This window comes from Brassica rapa, chromosome A02 (assembly GCF_000309985.2).
Source record: "Brassica rapa cultivar Chiifu-401-42 chromosome A02, CAAS_Brap_v3.01, whole genome shotgun sequence".
Lineage (NCBI taxonomy): Eukaryota > Viridiplantae > Streptophyta > Magnoliopsida > Brassicales > Brassicaceae > Brassica > Brassica rapa.
Window position 1 is genome coordinate 12,306,585 of NC_024796.2, and position 19,174 is coordinate 12,325,758.

Consider the following 19,174-nt stretch of genomic DNA (forward strand, 5'->3'; position numbering starts at 1 on the left):
TATATTATTTTTAATAAAATAAAAAGAGATATATAAAATATATGTTTATATTATTTTTAATAAAATAAAAAGAGATATATAAAATATATATTTATATTATTATTAATATTATCTATAGATCCGTGGATTACCTGCAAATTTGATGGCACAAATGCGGATAAAAATTTATATGCAGGTCGAATTTCTTTTTTAGTCTAACAGTTAGATTTTTTAACAAAAACAAATTATTCAATTTGCTGGTTGACAGGTCACGGGTGGCATATTTGATCCGCAATTCAGCCCTACTAGTAATATACTAGTCAAATACATTTAGTGTTGTATTTTCGAACCTCACGTACATTACAACTCTAGTTAGAACATCTCTAACCATGACACCAAATTTGTGTAGAAATTACACTAAATTTGGTGTTTTGGAGTCATATTTATTTTTGTCATCTCCAACTATAATACTAAATATTAAACCAAAAGTAATATTATATATTATTTGATGTTTTTCAATTTTAATAATTTATTTTTATTTTAATTATAATTGATAAATATTTATTTATCACATTTAGATATTATCTTTGTTTGAATTTTGTAATTTTACGTTTCTATAATTTATTTATATTTATATTTTTGATTTAACAATATTATACTTTTATGTAGTTAATGTATATAGATATTAAAAGTTACAAACTATTATTTATGAAAAGTACATAAAAATTATATATTTATCTTATGTTTTGAGTTCTTATTTCAAATTTAATATGCATTTTAATCTTATCCAACCTATGTTATTAATTTTTATATTTTATAAAATACTATTTAGAAATTTATAGTAGTAAAAATAAAGTATAAAGTTCTATGATATTTTATTTTTTAATAATATAAAACATTACCATTTACTGGTTTTGTACTTGAAAATAAAATAAAAATATTTAATTTCTATAAATAATTAAAAATATAAATAATACACTGTATTTATGTTTAGTTACTAATTTAAACTAATTAAAAATAATAATTGAGCTATATTATTAAATGTAAAAATAAAATATGTATATTAAATATTTGGTGTGATGAATAGTAAATTTGGTGGAATAGTGTAATTTTTAGTGTTCCATTGGAGATGAATTTACACCAAATTTGGCGTTTGGAATCCTATTGGAGTTGGCTTTTGTAAGTGCGTAATTGCACATACACTACACTATATACAAATGTGTAGATTTTTATCCTAGTAGGAATATCAAAGGTAGACTACACCGAATACAATCTGTACTGTACTTATCGTAATAGGATATTTCCTTATTCATTATTCAATATCATTTCAAATTGGTAGCAGTGAAAGATCTTGAATTTCCAACTTGGAAAATTAGTAAACAAATGTTGGAATTAGAAGTGACTTAGCTAACATGTTCTTTGTTGCTCTTTTGTCGAAATGTGCTCAGTGATAATGTCATTGCCTTGAACTTCAATCTTTGACAGAGTGACAATCTAGTATCATATGTGTTTTGTTCATTCGTGAAAAATCAGATTTGCAACTATATGAATAGCGGTTTTACTGTCATAAATGGGAAATATAGGAGAATCATGTGGAACAACATCAAAGGAGACAAGTAAGCGCTTGATTCATTTCAATTCATGCAATGCATATGACATGGACCGATACTCAATCTCAGCATAAGACATTGAAACTTTGTTCTGCTTTTTTGTCTTCCAAGAAATCTGAAAGTTACCAAGGAACAAAATGTAAGTGGTTAAACGATTAAAATGTGATCTTCAAGTCTGAATTGACACGAAAGAGAAGTCCTTTAGCAAGATAACCTTTAATGTAATGAACAATATGCAATGCTGCATTCCAATGATCGTGAAGCGGTGTTTGCATGAACTAAGATGCACACTATATATAGCACACTTCAGGTTGCGTGAAAGTAAGGTAGATTAGTTATCCAACAAGACAACGATAAGCCTTCGGGTCATCAAAAGCAAGGACCTGTCACCAAAGAGAGCTTATTGAGTTTAATTAGAGTTGGGCATATGATTACTTGATAATTAACTTATGGTCATTACTTATCTCGTACTCAGTTTGAAAAATTAAGACATTAAGTAGGTGTTGTCAAGTAAAAAATTAATAAATTTTATTATCTGCAAGTCTGGATCAAATATTATCATTATATTTTTAATATTTTGTTTATCTTTTCATTACATATTACTCATTACATAGTTTAGAAAATACTTGTTCTTATTAAAAGGACTTGTTACCCGCTAATTTTTGTTTGTTATTCGTTAAAAATACTTGCTATATGTATCTATATTATTGAAAGAAAAGTATTTTTAAAAAATCTATTTATGCAAGATTATTGCACCCTTTCATTTAACCAAACCTTTTATATAAAACTAAATATCATAATAAACCTTTATAATAGCAAAATAATTGTGGGACCCTTACATAAATTAAATCCATCACTATTCATTTAGCCGAAATTGATTTTTTTTTCTTAATACTAATTACTTCTTATTTCTTTTTTTTTTCTCAGATTACCTTTACAAAACAGGTTAAAGAAAAAAGAAAGAAAATTAATATGTAAAATATTAGGAACCAACTAATATGTAAAGCATTGGGTCCAATTCAGTCTCCATTGGATTCTGGTTGTGTATGTAATTACATATTTATAGATAAAAATATATCAGATAATTTGGAGTTTTCAGTTTAAATATCAGATAATTCGGGTGTTTCGGATAAAAAAAATATTGAATAATTCAAATACTTTTAATATTTTGAATAAAAATATTCGACTAATTTGGTTTTCGGGTAATTCGGTCTATAAATAGAATTTTCAGATATTTAGTTAGTTAAAAATTAAACATAATTAATATTTGTAAGTACATAATTTATATTTTAAAAATTCATCTACCCATTCGGTTCTCAATTCGGTTTCAACTTTTCGGTTCCAAAGATATATGATCTGCTCGGTTATTTAAAAAAATCAGTTTAATTTTGTTTTTGGTTTTTCAGTTTGGTATATTTCAGCTCGCGGTTCTGGATAAATATGTCCAAACCTATATACTATCTTATATAAAATTTTATTTAATTTCAAAAATAAATCCGCGCTTGAAAAGCACGGATTAAAATCTAGTTTTGATTTAAAGTGCTTACAAATAATCAAGTACTTTAATAGATGAGTATTAAATTTTGGCAAGTAATAAACCGAAACAAGTCTTTTTTTTTTACAACAACGAAGAACTAAGTAACGAAACCACCCGATTCAGAAAATCAAACCGGTGGGGTAGAATCGACATAAAGCATAGCTGAAGGAGAACTCCTCGCACCTCGTGCAAGCTTGTCCGCCAAAGTGTTTTGTGCTATTGATATATGTCTGATTCGGACGAAACAAGTAATTTATAAGTATTAATTTTATTTCAGATGCTTAATATAATAGGTATTTGATTTCAAAATCAAATTATTGAACGAATCAAACCGAATAGATAGCTGAAGATTAACAAGTGCTTCTTCGTGCCCAACCCTAGTTAGTACTTAGTAGACACTATATATGTGCTTGTAATTGAGTAATTGCCAACTCTTTTTATTAATAATATGACATTTCAAATTTTTTATCTAAATAAACAGTTTTGCTTATAATTGTATAATTGTGTACTAAGTGTTTTGCTTGTATTTACGGGCTTAAAATTCTACAAACATTTGTTAATAGATATATTATCAATTCAACAACCACTAGAATAAGTTATTTTCATACTATTAGAATATTTAATAATTAATTATATATTAATTTTTTATACTATATTGTTTTTTATTTTAATAAAATGGTTTTTATTACGTAAAATAAATTTGAAAAATCCATATATACATAAAACAATATACAAAGATTTATATTTACTTAAAATATTATGATGTAAAATATTTTGGATGACAGAATATAAAATATTCTTAGATAACAATGATTATCAAATTAATAAAATTTGTTTTAAATTTATGAGTAATAATATATTGAAAAATCTAATCTATTTATTCATTAAGGGTAATAAAATTTTAGACTCTCTAATTTTTTAACAGGAGAGAAAAAATCACTTTACAAATAATAATATATGTATTTTTGAATTTTTTGCTAACTTTTTCAGAAATTATCACTATGAGTGATTTTTGTTGTTCTTAAAAAAATATCTTAAAAGATATAGATGATTCATTCTATCTTATGTGTTATATATATTAAAACAGAGTTGATTTACTATTAAACCAAATATAATATCTATATATATATATAATTATATATATATAATTATTTAATATTATTAAAGAATATATAATATAAATTTGACTATGATATTATCGTTATAATGTTTTAATTATTCTCAAGATAATGATAAATTATCAGTTAAATCACTAAATTTTTTATTAAAATTAATAATTGAGCAAAAATATAAATAAACATAAAATTCTAAGGAGCATGACAAAACATAAAATTCACTTCTCAAATAATAGTATAGATGTCAAACTTTAGTGTATGTTAAAACCAGATTTCAAAAATTCATGTTTTGAATTTAAATTTTGTATTAGTTGTATGTTTTTGTACAAGTGAAGTGTTTATGTATTGATCCGTACCATTGGTCCATGTTTATGTATGAATTAGCTGATTTTCTATTACCGGTTAACGACAACTCAACGTTTGACTAACGGAAATTAGGTTAATGTATGTTAAAACCAAATTTTAAAAGTTTATATATGAAAATTAAATTTTGAACTAGTTAATGTATGTTTTCGCACATATAACATCATTATGTATTGGTCGGGACCGTTGGTCTTTGTAGGAATTGGACGATCTCCCATCATTTCTGCTATCAGATGCTTTGGGCCTTGTCTAATATCACTATTTAAATTGGGTTTAAAGACCAAAATAAACTAGAGTGAGTTACGTATTAGGACACATTTTTCAGTTTTTTGACATTTTAAGACACTTCTTGCTTGAGAGACACAATTCCTTTTCCCAATGCAGTTTTTAGACTATTTTGCCCTTTGTCATTTAACAAGCTAGTTGTGATGTCACTAATAAGAGAAGAGGAAACTAGTTAAAGTAACGATATAGTAACTTGCATTAGATAGTTGTTTTTATTTTATATTGTTATTATTATTATTCATTCCATTTTCTATTTTCTTGTTTTTCTCAAATTATAAGATATATAAAGAAAATATAATTGTTACAGTAATATGTAATTTCTTTTTCTCTTTAGTTTAAGATTAATTTTATATATTTTAGAATTATGTTAAAATTGCATGGACATAAGAACTAGACAGAAAAATGTGGACATGTACATAAATAGTCAAATAAGTAAACAAAAAAGATGCGAACATGAACATAAAAATTCAAATACGTAAAAGTAGTTTAGGTTGTAGTTAGTTTAAAATTATATTTACCCCCATTATGTTTAAGTGATTATTATTTCATTTTCTAATTTGTAAATAAATATATAATAAATGTATAAAAGTCTAAAAAAAAAATTTCTTGTTGTTTTGATATCCACACACACACACATATATATATATATATATATTTATAAATGTTTTTTATATTGAACACAAATTATATGGACATGGATGATAGAAATATGGACATTAAAGATGTGGACATGGACATAAATGTGTGAACAAAAAGACAAACATGTTCATATGATGGTTCATGTGCTTTTGCGGAAAGTTTAGGTGGATGAATGTTTGATCTGTGAGCAATATGCGTGGACATGTCATGGACAGAGGCTCATGTGGATGGGTGTGAATGAGGCTCAAGAACACTATAAATGAAGCATGGTAACTAGCAAGCACATAAATGTGAGGGATGATTATCAAAATAAAGACAAATTTTTATTTTTCAAACAACAAATAGGTTCCTGGTTCAATGTACACACAAATCAATGGACTTTAATCACCCAAACATCATGCCAAAGAACAAAACCAGAAACATATTCTTTTCTTACCTTCTCAATCTTCTCAAAAGAATCAGTTTTTCTTGGAAGCCATCCGTATTTATAGCATCAACGCAGACTTCAGACAACAACGGTGGACAGAGAAGTAAGGAGCCTCCCAAGCAAGACTATATCCGGTGAGCCGGAACATGGCCAGTGTACATCCGACCCTACAACCCACACGAAGAGGAGGACATCAGAGACTTTTCTGATCTCGTCACGGAGCACCAAAGATCTAGGGACAGAGCTCGAGCAAGTACCGGAGACCCAAGACCTGAACTTAGACACCGTTCTTGAGCAAGAGGAGAGCAGAGGAACCGGAGACCACCACGCACCGGAGGAGAAACCAACGACACGGAACGACGAACTCCCAGATCTACTACAATTGCGTAGGAGAGACCAATCGAGAGGACATCAATTGAAAGAAGAGAAAGCGACATAATCTCTCACGGAGGCGGTGAGATAAACCAGCAGTGGGAGAGGAAGATCAATCGTCAAAAACGAACATGGCGTTGAGGGTCCTCGTCGGCTCTTCTCTAAGCCACGACATATGCTTTTGATACCATTACTTGTCATTGCCAAGAACTAGAAGTAGAGAGAGAAGAAGATGCTTCTATGGCTCCATCATCCGGAAAAGCTCTAGTGACGCAGCTGATTGTCTTGTGATGAGAACATAGCTTGTTTCTCGCCGTATGATATAACGAGTCTACAAAACTCTAATATTGAGTTGATTTGAGAGGAACCCACACAATCGTCGAAATTAGGGTTCATAAAATTGGGAAAGTGATTTTGAAAAATTGTCTCGAAACAGGAGAGATAATAAGATAAACGAGATTTGTATTTTTTTATTTGTTTGGGCTGATGAAAGTTCAGTTTTTTTATTTTATTGGACTGTATATTTGAACGGATTGTTTTAGTTAGAAAAGAGTCAGAAGTGAATCAAAACTTAGTTAGGGGTATAACTGACAAAAAACATAGACAATGTGTGTGACCAACAACAAGTGTCCCAAGATGTAAATCGAAAGTGGAAATGTGTCCCACAGTGTAAATTTTTCAATAAACTAAGGCTAGAATTCAAATTCATACCATCTGGGCTTTCTGTATTTTTGCCCATTTACGTGCTTAAAATTATTTGTTTCTTGAGAATCCAATGTTTACTAATCTGCTGCCTTTTATTCCTTCTGAAAATGGAAACTAAAAGAGTAAAAGTTACTGAATAGTTGTAGCTTGAAAGGTACAATTCGTAATATATTCATTAATCTTGTAGAAATAAAATTCATACTTTTTTCTAAATAAATCGACTAAAAACTAAGAAAAGGTTCAAATTTTTGTAAATGTTTTAAAATTACAGATATTAAAAAGACCAGTCTACTAGATTTCTGGTCACCGATGAAAGTTTGTTTTTTGGATTTGTCGGCTAAACGGCAGGCTTTTCACTTTTGTGTGATGGCCCTTCACTTCCGGAATTTATTTTGTCTTTGATTTCTCCAGTCATATGCATAAGTCAAGTCACGTCATTATCCTACTTCTTATTATAACATCTTTCCTCTTCTGCTGTGTATTGTATAATGCATCCAGTTTCGGAGTTGCTTGTATTAAATTATTAAATTACATTAGACCCTAGACTTAAGCAATGCAATGCAATGCAATGCAATGCAATGCAATGTTCAAATTATAATTTATATCAACACGACCATTTTTGTCATCGAACAACCGAGAAACAGGAGTTCTAAAAAAATTGTGTACATGTTGAAAGGCCAATTTTTCAAAATTTAAGGTCACATCAACGACTATGTCCCTCCATATTTATCCCTGGACATTCTATCTATTAAATTTAATTTAATTTGTTATTCGTTTCAATTCGATCCAAAAAATCTAGATATTTATAAATTTTTGAACAAATAAAATACTAAAAATCAATCTATTAACATCGAAGCAAATCACAAACACTATAAATAGATATCCAGTCATTGTATGACACTTATAACTTTTGTTTTATTATAGCTAGTAACTAAATTTAAAATTTACAAACAAAATATATTTTTAAGAAACAAATGTGTATTGAATTTGTATTCATCAAAAAAAACAAGATATCTATAAATATTCGTAAATATCTAAAAATATCTATTTATTTTTAAATATCCAATTTGGATATTTGTATTTTTTCGAAGCAAAACAATTAAGAAAAATTAAATATCCATATCTTACGAAACAAATCAAAATTCGACTATTGCTTTGTGCCCCTATCCATATATATGGGTTGTGAATTAATCATCCACGTGAAACACACTTTGAATATTTCCCATCGGATCAATGTGAACACTTTTTTTGTATGACGGCTTTATAAATGACACTTATAAATATATTGTCTACATGCTTTGTATAGAGGATTCGAACCAGACCACGCAAAGGCGTGCCTACAGTGTATTGAAAAAGGCATTCGCCTCAGGCCTCCGATTAATATGACTATTTTTAGGGTCCCAAAATTTAAAATAATTTCTAGTATAGTGGTTTAGACTTATTAAAAAAAAAACATTTCTACAAAAATTAATTAATTCATTTTTTGAATTCATGTATTTTTTTCTATATGACATAATATAACATATTTACGTTATAAACTTATTCTTTTACAATATTAGACTTGTGTATTTGGTGAAAATAATATATCATATTAAAAAATTATTTTCATTACAGTTGTAAATAAATTTATTTTTAAAACTTGCCTTAGGCCCCTAAAACTCTTCGCACGGCACTGAGACCACGTTAACGTTATCGTGCAAGATTTTACAGATCATGTATATATATTTCAAGGCATGTTTCTAGAATATACCAGCATGGACGCTAAGAATTAAGGATGCTATATAATACATTTTATTAAATTACTAGAGATTTTTTCCGCGCGAAGCGCGGATTGTGTCTTATAAATTTATTTTATTTATAATATTATTTGTCGGTTTGTTTCTTTTACATTAATTTTTTGTTTTTCCAATGTTAGTTTTTCTTAATTTAAATTTAGATGTTTATAGTTTTTCTTTTTTCTGGTTGTAGATGGAGAATTATATTTTTTATTGATAGTTTTTGAATGTGACATAAACTTTTTGAAATTTTAAAATAATGTTATATATAGTACAATTAACACATTAAAGAAGAGAAACATATTTAAGCACATTTTATACAGGTTTTATATACATAATTTTAAACATTATATATGTATATATTATAAGTTTGAAACATGTAAATGCTTTCTAAAGTTAAATACTTGTTCTGAGTTTACATAACTTATCGAAAGTTTTATCTTTTTTATTTAAATCACAGAAAAAAATCAAAAAGTCAGTATAGATGGGTTTTCTTGGGCTTTTAAATCAACACTGAAAATTTACATGAATCATATAACAACAGTTTTATAAACAACTCGATAAATTTGACCGAGCCAAAACTTTTCACACAATATGTTCTTTCTTCTTCAAATTGCGAAGAGCCTATAAGCACAAGAAAAAATCATAATTTTTGTTTTCACTTATATAACATTTTTTTTCCTTTACACACGGAATTTATTACACTGCTATAAGCAATTGAGAACTCTATTCATATAAGATTCACATCTATGCATTTTGACAAAGAAGAATTTTAGCCATCTTTAGTTTCAGAATGAATCAACTTCAGTCATATACACTATATTTTCTCTATGATTCAAATCTTACAATTTTAATATATGTGCAGATTTCCATGTGAAAAAACACGCACGCCATCTATCGTTCAACCTATTACTTTTTCCAAAGTAAACACTATAATCCTCGTTTGGTTAGCTCCACAAACTAATCTCTTTGGATCAGTATAACCTTTCAGAAAATGATAATCTTAACATCTTACAAAAAAAAACAACAAATATTGACTTATTTATATGAATATATATTATTTTAAATCATTATAGTGGACGAAGAAAACACCATAATTTGTACAACAAATTTTCTTAGATTCACTTCATCATATTCACCATTTTACCATTTTAATTACATAATTTTATATGAGCTTCTTCACCTTTCCCGGTTATTTTCTCTTTATTTATAACTACAATATAAAGTTATAAACTATATATATATTATAAATTAATAATTTATTTACTCTTAAAGTACGATTAAAAATAGAACATAATTCAATATAGATATATGATTCTATTAATAAATTAGCAGTTACAAATTTGAAATTTTTAGAAATATCAAAAGTTTTATATTAGTTAATTATCTTCTAAATGATATTTATTTTTAATTCTTTTTGGATGAGAATATTTTAGCTGAGGTGGATAGCCTCAAAAGCCTTGAATTTAGTCCCTTTTATATAGTAGGATTATTTGCAAAGCTATAATGAAATAATAAGGTGGATATATATATATATAGAGAGAGTAACTATTCTATATAATTTCATGTTTTTTGGAAGATTTTGGCTTTTTAAGTTGGAAGATTAGCTATACATCTATATACGTACTTGAACCTGGACCTGAATCGGCCAAACATGAACAATTTATTTGGCTACTTCTATCTGAAGTTGCTTGGGAAAATATTCGTGAATCCGATGCTTTAGTCTTTGTCAACGTCGATTTCTTGTTTATCAAATATTAAAAAATAATTAAAGTAACAAAGAGATTTATTAGAAAACTATTGCAACTTGATGTTAATGTGTATATCGGATCTATAAGGAATCGCCACCAAGGCATATCCTATGGTTTAATTATTCCACGCAATCATTCATCTAAAATCTGAATTTATATACGTGGCCATTATATGTATCATATTACTACTTTTGCTAAATATACTAGTGTATAACTTTTTTATATTGCAATCCACTCATAAAAATTGAATTAATAACATGTCTTTTGATTATCAGGAAGTTTTGGATTGAAGTTCTTAATTCTTTTGGATCTAAGACCATAACGTGTCCTTCATTTGTTTTACAAAGAATGTAATTTTGACATTTAGTTCTTGGTACAAAAAAAAATTGTCATTTTAGAATTTCAATGCAACACTTATTTTAAATTTATTATTAATTACAATATGCATTGATTTTATAAATAATATATTTATCTCAAATACTATTAGTTAAATAAGTATAATTATTAAGAACATAAATGCATGTTAATTATTTTTTAATTTGTATGAAACTGTCAAATTGACATTCTTTGTGAAATGGAAAGTATACTATTTATTTTATCTCAAATTTTGTTCAATCTTCTGATCTCTAGATTTTGTTTTGGGTACTATTCTAGCTGAGCTAATAACTTTTAAAGTTAATGGCATGTCTTTAAATTTCAAGTTTTTTTGGTTATCATAAATGGTTCTGAAAATATTTTATTCGTTTAAAAATAAACCATGTTTAGAAGAAATGCTTCAAAAGGATTTTTTTTTTTTTTTTACATTTTCAATACATCTTTTACTCTATCTGTTTCGCAAAAAGTATCAATTCCGTTTAGTAAAAAGTGTCAATTTGACAGTTTTCACACAGATTAAAAATGATTAAAATGCATTTAAGTTTTTATTAATTACAATTATTCAACGATATTGTTTCAGATAAATAATTTTTTTTATAAAATCAATGCATTTGTAACTATTATTAAAGTAAAATTTGCATTAGAATTGTAAAATGATACTTTGATGTAGCAAGAAAAAAAAATTAAAATGACATTTCTCAGAAACAAAGGGAATATAAAGTATTAATGGTAAATTATAAATTTCAAATAGAATAATGGGCTTTTTGCAAAATTGACCTACAACTTAAAGTCAAACACAAAACTATCCTCCTTTTTTTTTTGAAAATTGGTTTTGCCCTATTCACCCCACAAGTTCATATAATTTACGAAAATACCATCAATTTTTTTTTTTTTTTCGAAAATGACATCTTTACTCTCTCACCCTCATCATCTTCAAGTAATTACAAGATTGCCATTGATATCAATACCACAACCACCATGAACAACCAATTTGAAGCTCTTAATGCTCCCAAAATCGATTTACCCTTCTTCTTTTTTCATTCTTGTGAACTAAACACAACATATCTCTCACTTTCTCTCCACAATGAGCTAAAAAAACCCAAGATTTTGATTCTAAATTTTTTATGGTTCATAGAGTCATAGAAGCTAACGATTCTGGGTGGGTGACTTTCGTTTGTGATTCTGTGTGCTTGGAGAAGCCTTATGTATGCTAAGGAACTTATCTCACCAATTTAAGGTATGACATCAAGTTTTTTTCCAGATCTGTTCGTCAGACGGAAGTCGTCTGGCTGTAGACGACTTACCTGGAAGTCGTCTGGTCAACGCAGAGGTTATTTTTGCAATTGACTTTGAAATCTGTAACCTGAGATGACTGAAAGTTAAGTCGTCTACTATTGTTTGGTTTCAAAAAAAATTTCCAAAGAACCTAGACGACTTACATTTCAGTCGTCATAGGTTAGTTTTGCATTTGACTGGATAATTTCAGAAGTTTTACTTCCCCAGACGACTTACATTTCAGTCGTCTGGCGAAAATTAAAATAATAATATTTTTTTAAAAGTAAACGACTTACAATTAAGTAGTCATAGGTTAGTTTTGCAATTGAAAAAAAAACTTCAAGATTTAATTATACACCAGACGACTTAATTCAGTCGTCCAGGATTTTTTTCCGAGATTCTGGTCAAACCTGGTAAATCCTGGATGACTTACATTTTAGTCGTCTCGTGGACGATTGAATTATAAGTCGTCTGAATAAAATTAAATCTTGAAGTTTTTTTTTCAATTGCAAAACTAACCTATGACGACTTAACTGTAAGTCGTCTACTTTTAAAAAAATATTATTATTTTAATTTTCACTAGACGACTGAAATGTAAGTCGTCCAAAAAGTCAAACTTCTGAAATAATCCAGTCAAATGCAAAACTAACCTATGACGACTGAAATGTAAGTCGTCTAGTTTTTTTGGAGATTTTTTTTTAACCAAACAATAGTAGACGACTTAACTTTCAGTCGTCCGAAATAACAGATTTCAAAGTCAATTGCAAAAATAACCTCTGCGTTGACCAGACGACGTATAGTTTAGTCGTCTAGACAACTTAGATTGAAGTCGTCCGCGTCTTCTCCGCTAGTTTTTAAGTCTTCTACGTTAGTTTTTGAATAACTTGTATTTTTAAGAGTGATAAGTAACTTCAAGATATGTAAAACTCATATTTACAAAATATGTTCTCTCCCTTAGTTTTACTAAATTTGACTAAATTTTTCAACACAAACTTATAAAAAAATATGATATGCTTTGACTAGTTACTATTGTTTGTTTCCATCTCTTAAGTATTATTGTTATAGACAATAATGATGACTATTGTTATGAGTTGGAAGAAGGGTTAAATGCTTCTTAAAATGTTGTATCAATATGAAGCTGCCAACATTCGTGTTTATTAAGATGAGAAAAAGGCCATTGGAGTTTATTATTGCATATGAGAGATCCAAAGATAAGAAAAAGGCTAATGAAGTCTATTCTTGCAATGCCCATTTGCAGGGGAACTCTGGCAACAAGTCCCTGTTTCACCACAGCTGCCAGATAGTTTGGGTATAGAGAGCCTCAAAGTTTGGTTGCAAAGAACGACAACTTCTCAGGTGTTACCTCCAGTAGGTTTAAGCTCTTCACCTGCGATACCATGGATACTTTGGAATGTGTGGACTGCAAGAAATAAATTGGTGTTTGAAGGAAAAGTTTTTCAGGTTAAAGAGATCATCTCGAAAGCCATTGCTGATGCAAGAGAATGGGAAGCAGCTAATCTCAAAAAAGCAAAGGAGCATGCGAAGACAACGGGATCGAAGCTGAGACTACACGCTGTTCCAATGTGCTGGACTGATGGAGCTTGGCAGGAAACCTCAAAAGCTGGAGGCATGGGTTGGATCATCAAGAATGAGGATGGTGCTGTGCTACACAGAGGATCAAGCAACCGGTTGTTTGTCTGCTCTGCCCTTATGGCAGAAGCTCTAGCAATGCGAGAGGCCCTCATCAAAGCTAAAGAACTCAACCTTCAGAGTATCCAATTATTCTCGGACTCTCAGGTCCTTGTGTCGGCCCTGCGATCAGGGTTGGATGTGTTAGAGATTGCAGGTGTCCTTCATGACATCAGGAGCCTTGCCACTCTCTTCTGTCCATTAGCTTTCAATTTTATTCCTCGTTTAGATAATCGTCAAGCTGACTCTTTGGCACGAGCAGCTCTTGAACGTTTGAATGCAGTGTAAAACTCTTATTTAAGAAATGCAGTAGTTGATTGACAAAAAAAAAAAGAAGTCTATTATTTCATTGATTTGTAAATGTGTAAACACATTGTTAGCACATTTAATACATCTTGGAAAACATTATTACTGATTTTACAAAAAATTCACAACTAAAAGAGTAGACATGCAATTCACAAAACAGACCACAAACAAAACTATTATAGATCATTCCTCTACAAAGACAAGCTTGGATTCCACTTGAGTAGACAAGACCATACGACTTTTAAGAAGTCCAGACGACTTCTAAGAAGTCCAGACGACTTCCAGGAAGTTTAGACAACTTTGTCAGAAGACTTTTAGGAAGTTCAGACGACTTCCAGACGACTTTACAGGAAGTCCAGACGACTTTTAGGAAGTCCAGACGACTTCCAGACGACTTCCAGACGACTTCCAGACGACTAACAGGTAAGTCGTCCCAGAAGTCTTCCAGGTCTGAAAAACCTGCATATTAAATCCAGATTTGAAAAACCTGCATATTCAAAAACGTTCAAATGGCTTAAAAACAGAAAAAATGAGTGGAAGATTAGATAAATCTACCTTTACAGAACACACAAAAATACATATCTAAAAATAATAGATCTACCTTTAAATTAGTGGAAGATGAGTATCATCTAATTAAAAACCTGCAAAAAAAATAGATTAGTAAGAAAGACATGAGACAAAACTGAAAAATTCATATAAAGTTTGGTGTTTTCAAGTCAAAGAGATTAGAGTGGGTTTGGAGAGTTTTAGTTTGGAAAAAAAGTAAGAACTTTATACAACAAGAAGTTACCAAATGAAGAAAAATCAGACATAAGAACTTACCAAAACGCTCAGAAAAATCCAGACGACTTCCTGGAAGTCCAAACGACTTCCTGGAAGTCCATACGACTTTGTCAAAAGACTTCCAAGAAGTCCAGACGACTTCCAGACGACTTCCAGACGACTAACAGGTAAGTCGTCCCAGAAGTCTTCCAGATCTGAAAAACCTGTATATCAAATCCAGATCTGAAAAACCTGCATATCCAAAAATGTTCAAATGACTTAAAAATAGAGAAAATGAGTGGAATATTAGATAAATCTACATTTATAGAACACACAAAAATACATATCTAAAATTAATAGATCTACCTTTAAATTAGTGGAAGATGAGTACCATTTGATTAAAAACCTGCAAAAGAGATAGATTAGTAAGAAATACATGAGAGAAAACTGAAAAAGTCATATAAAGTTTGGTGTTTTCAAGTCAAAGAGATTAGAGAGAGGTTGGAGAGTTTTAGAATGATGAACATTGCATTTTTGTTGCAGCCATTTGAGAGGAGGAGAGAGAATATGTAAATTTTTCTTTATATAGGGAGACAAAAAATCCAATTAGGTTAAATATTTTTGATTCAGACGACTTCCTGGACGACTTAAATTTCAGTCGTCTAGTGAAGAAATTAAAACAGACGACTTACATGTAAGTCGTCCAGAAGAGTTTAAAATTTTTAGCGGAAAACTAAATATTTTTAGCGGGAAACTAAAATAGAAGATTTTCCACACGACTTACAAGTAAGTCGTCTGGTTTAAATTATTTAAGCGGGAAAATAATTTTTTTAAAAAATTTTAGGCGGGAATATTTGGACGACTTACATGTAAGTCGTCTGTTTTAATTTCTTCACCAGACGACTGAAATGTAAGTCGTCCGAGTAAAATGATCCGGCTAGGTTAAAACGTACATTGGTAAAATTAAAGGTTCGGTATGATGTGGACGACTGAAATATACGTCGTCCGAGTAAATTATTCAACAGACGACTGAAATATAAGTCGTCCACACCCTAAACATAACCCCTAAACTTAATTATCTAATTAAACACTTCATAAAACCAAATCAAACTTGAAAAGTGTTTACTATACACAGAAATAAACACATATAGGTGAAAACTAATTTTTGAAAAAAACATTTTAGTTTTCCAAAATCTAACCCTAACAATACATACAATACTACAACATATGTTTGCCAAACTCCTAAACCAAAGTATTTCATGATTCACTACTTCCACTCATCTATCTTCAAAACAAATCAATTTTATCATATCTTAATTTATATCACTTAAAACTGTTTATAATTACTTGATTTTTATTTTTCACGCATCAAAATATTTTTTTACAAGATTTATAAATTATTTTTAAAATAAACTGGTACCAGACGACTTAAACTTCAGTCGTCCAGACGACTTCCAACATCTAAGACGACTCAGACGATTTACTGGGGCTATATTCGTAAAAATGGCTTCTGTTTTTTTGTTTGGTCACAAGGGGCTGAGCTGTAATTTCACTAGGCTTTTAGGTTAGTTTTGCATTTGATTCAAGTTTGAGTATAGGTTTGGGATTAAAATCAAGTTGTGGGTTAGTTTTGGCAAAAATCCCTAGAATAATTGTGTTTTTGAATTTTGATTGACTAAAAATTGTGGAAAATAGTTAATTACAAAAATAATCTATTTATAATCAAAAATTAAAATATTTTTGTAACATGTGTGAAAACTCTAAACCTTAGAACATTTTGAAATAGAGAAAGTATATTATAAATTATTCTTAAGTGAAATTATGCATAAGGTTTCTTGCAAAAACATACTAAAAATCAGGGTTTATGATCTCGTCAATAACTGTGTCAATTATTGTATCTAATCAATAATTGGCTACCGGTTAAGCCACCGCATTTTAGAGCATTGGCGGCATAAAGTTGATAAAATCCTACTATATAATAGCAGCTAAATTGTGGCTTTTTAAGCTATGCCACATAGGCACAAATATTCTCATCCAACCAAACTGCCATGTCATTTTGGACTGGGCTTGGATTTTAAAAAAATTTATCAGCTTTGCAGCCCTTTTGACCCATCGTGCAGCTGTCTCGATCCCGTTTCGCAGTCCAGCCCATTTGCCCAGCCCTTTGTCTAGTGCTGGGAATATGAATTATTATCCGTGGGCCCCGCTCCATTTGACCCACTGCGGGGCGGGTGCGGGTCGAGTGATTTGAAAATTTTGGTTTGCGGGTGCGGGTGCGGATTGAGTGATTTTTATGCGGGGCGGGTGCGGGTCAGCCAAAATTTAGTGCGGGTATCCGCCAACCCGTAAAAACTAAAAAAAAAAAGTTTTTTTTTAAAAATATTATTTTTAAATGGAAAATTTTTTAAAAATAATTTAATTTTAATTATAAATAGATTAATATTTATTATTTTTAATAAAAATTATTTAAAATATTAAATTTTATTGTTATTTTTAATAAAAAATATTTAAATATTAAATTTTATTGTTATTTTTAATAAAAAATATTTAAATTAATAATTTTTAATATTATTAATATTATCCGCAGGTCTAGCGGATCACCCGCGGGTTTAAGCGGGGCGGGTGCGGATTTTATATTTTCTTCTTGCGGGTCATGCGGGTCAAATTTTTTGAGTAAAAAAAATCAGTTTACCCGCGGGTTGGCGGGTCAGCGGGGCGGGTTTGACCCGCAACCCAGCTCTACCTTTGTCGATTCTATTTCATTCGCAGGCCCAGCCCATTTTTTATACATATAGCAAGTTTATTGTTCTATATATGATTCTTAGTATTTGAATATAACATATAACATATAAATCTAATAATATTAAAATATATTTTGTTTTTGTTAAGGGTAGTAGAACATTTGACCTGAAAACTGAAGAACTAAAATATAAAAAATGAAAATTATATGATATTCATAAAACTTTCCATCTGCTTTGTCTTAAAAAAATAATAATTACGTTACTAACATTGCATGATGTTACGTACAAACTTTTCTTAGCTTTTATTTTGTAGTTTTATGATAATTACAATAGTATACAAAATGAGAATGAATAATATATATAGAAATTATATCGTTAGTTATTGAAACTACTTTGAAAATTTTAAATATTTATTTTTTATTTTATACAATTTTAAATCTAAATCTCAAATCCCCACCCGTTAATTATAACCCTAAATAACCACATCACACTAAAATATTTCATTTTACTAAATTTAATAAGTAAAATGACACTAATACCCTAGATATATTAAAAACTACATTGAAAGTGGAATAAGCTTATATTGAAAATGGGTGCCCCTTTCATGCTTCTAAGGAATTTAAATCAAAAGAAAGGGTTATGCAATGGAACATGTCTGATTGTTTTTTACCTAGGTGAGCATGTTATTAGAGGTGAAATAGTTACAGGCTCTCATATTGGACATAAAGTGGACCTTCCAAGAATCATACTATCGGAATCAGTAACTAAACATCCATTCACCCTTGAAAGGCGGCAATTTCCAATCAGGCTATGTTACGCAATGACAATTAACAAAAGTTAGGGCCAGAGTTTGAAATGTGTCTTATTGTATTTGCCACAACCCGTTTTCATCCATGGACAGCTCTATGTTGGTCTTTACCGAGTTATTACCCAGTCAGACCTCAAAATTATACAAGGAAAAAATCAAAAGATAGGAAAGGTTAAAAACATAGTCTACAAAGAAATATACGACGGTCTACCTCGCTCCCTTAAAAAATATTATTTTGCAACACAATTCACAACACAATCCAAAAATACTAAATTCCTTTCTCTCTTCCCCAGAATCACGATCAGATGCTCACCCAGAACAGATTCCTCGAAATCACGAACAAATTTCTATACCATAAGATGCAAGTAACCAGTAAGTCTGTCGACCAAAACTCTCCGAACTCAATAATGAATCTGTACTAACAAAATTCTTTTATAATAATAGGCCCGCTCGCCATAGAAAATGCCATCTCTACAAGACCATTCACAATATACTTCGCAGACATCGTCTACGTCTTATCTTATTTTTATTCCTTTTCGTTAGCTACCAAACTCTATTCCCTTTGGACAATTACTTATTTATACTGTCAAACTATTTAGTTTTGAACTGTGTGAACTGGATAACGTTCCCTTTGGATTGGAATGGATTGCGTTTACACAG

General features: G+C 29.7%; 1 protein-coding gene and 1 long non-coding RNA gene across 2 annotated transcripts; one reads left to right on the forward strand and one right to left on the reverse strand.

The window, feature by feature from the left end:
* Positions 1–2,452: 2,452 nt before the first annotated feature.
* Positions 2,453–8,983, reverse strand: LOC108870845. The gene is made up of 2 exons (XR_001957388.2): positions 6,213–8,983; positions 2,453–6,122 (listed from the first exon to the last, which is right to left on the reverse strand). It is a non-coding gene; the product is annotated as an uncharacterized LOC108870845 (long non-coding RNA).
* A 4,344-nt stretch (positions 8,984–13,327) lies between these two features.
* Positions 13,328–14,185, forward strand: LOC108870768. Its single transcript, XM_033285186.1, has 2 exons — positions 13,328–13,358; positions 13,467–14,185. The coding sequence occupies exons 1-2, from the start codon at positions 13,328–13,330 to the stop codon at positions 14,183–14,185; spliced, it is 750 nt and encodes a 249-aa protein (XP_033141077.1).
* The last annotated feature ends 4,989 nt before the right edge of the window (positions 14,186–19,174 follow it).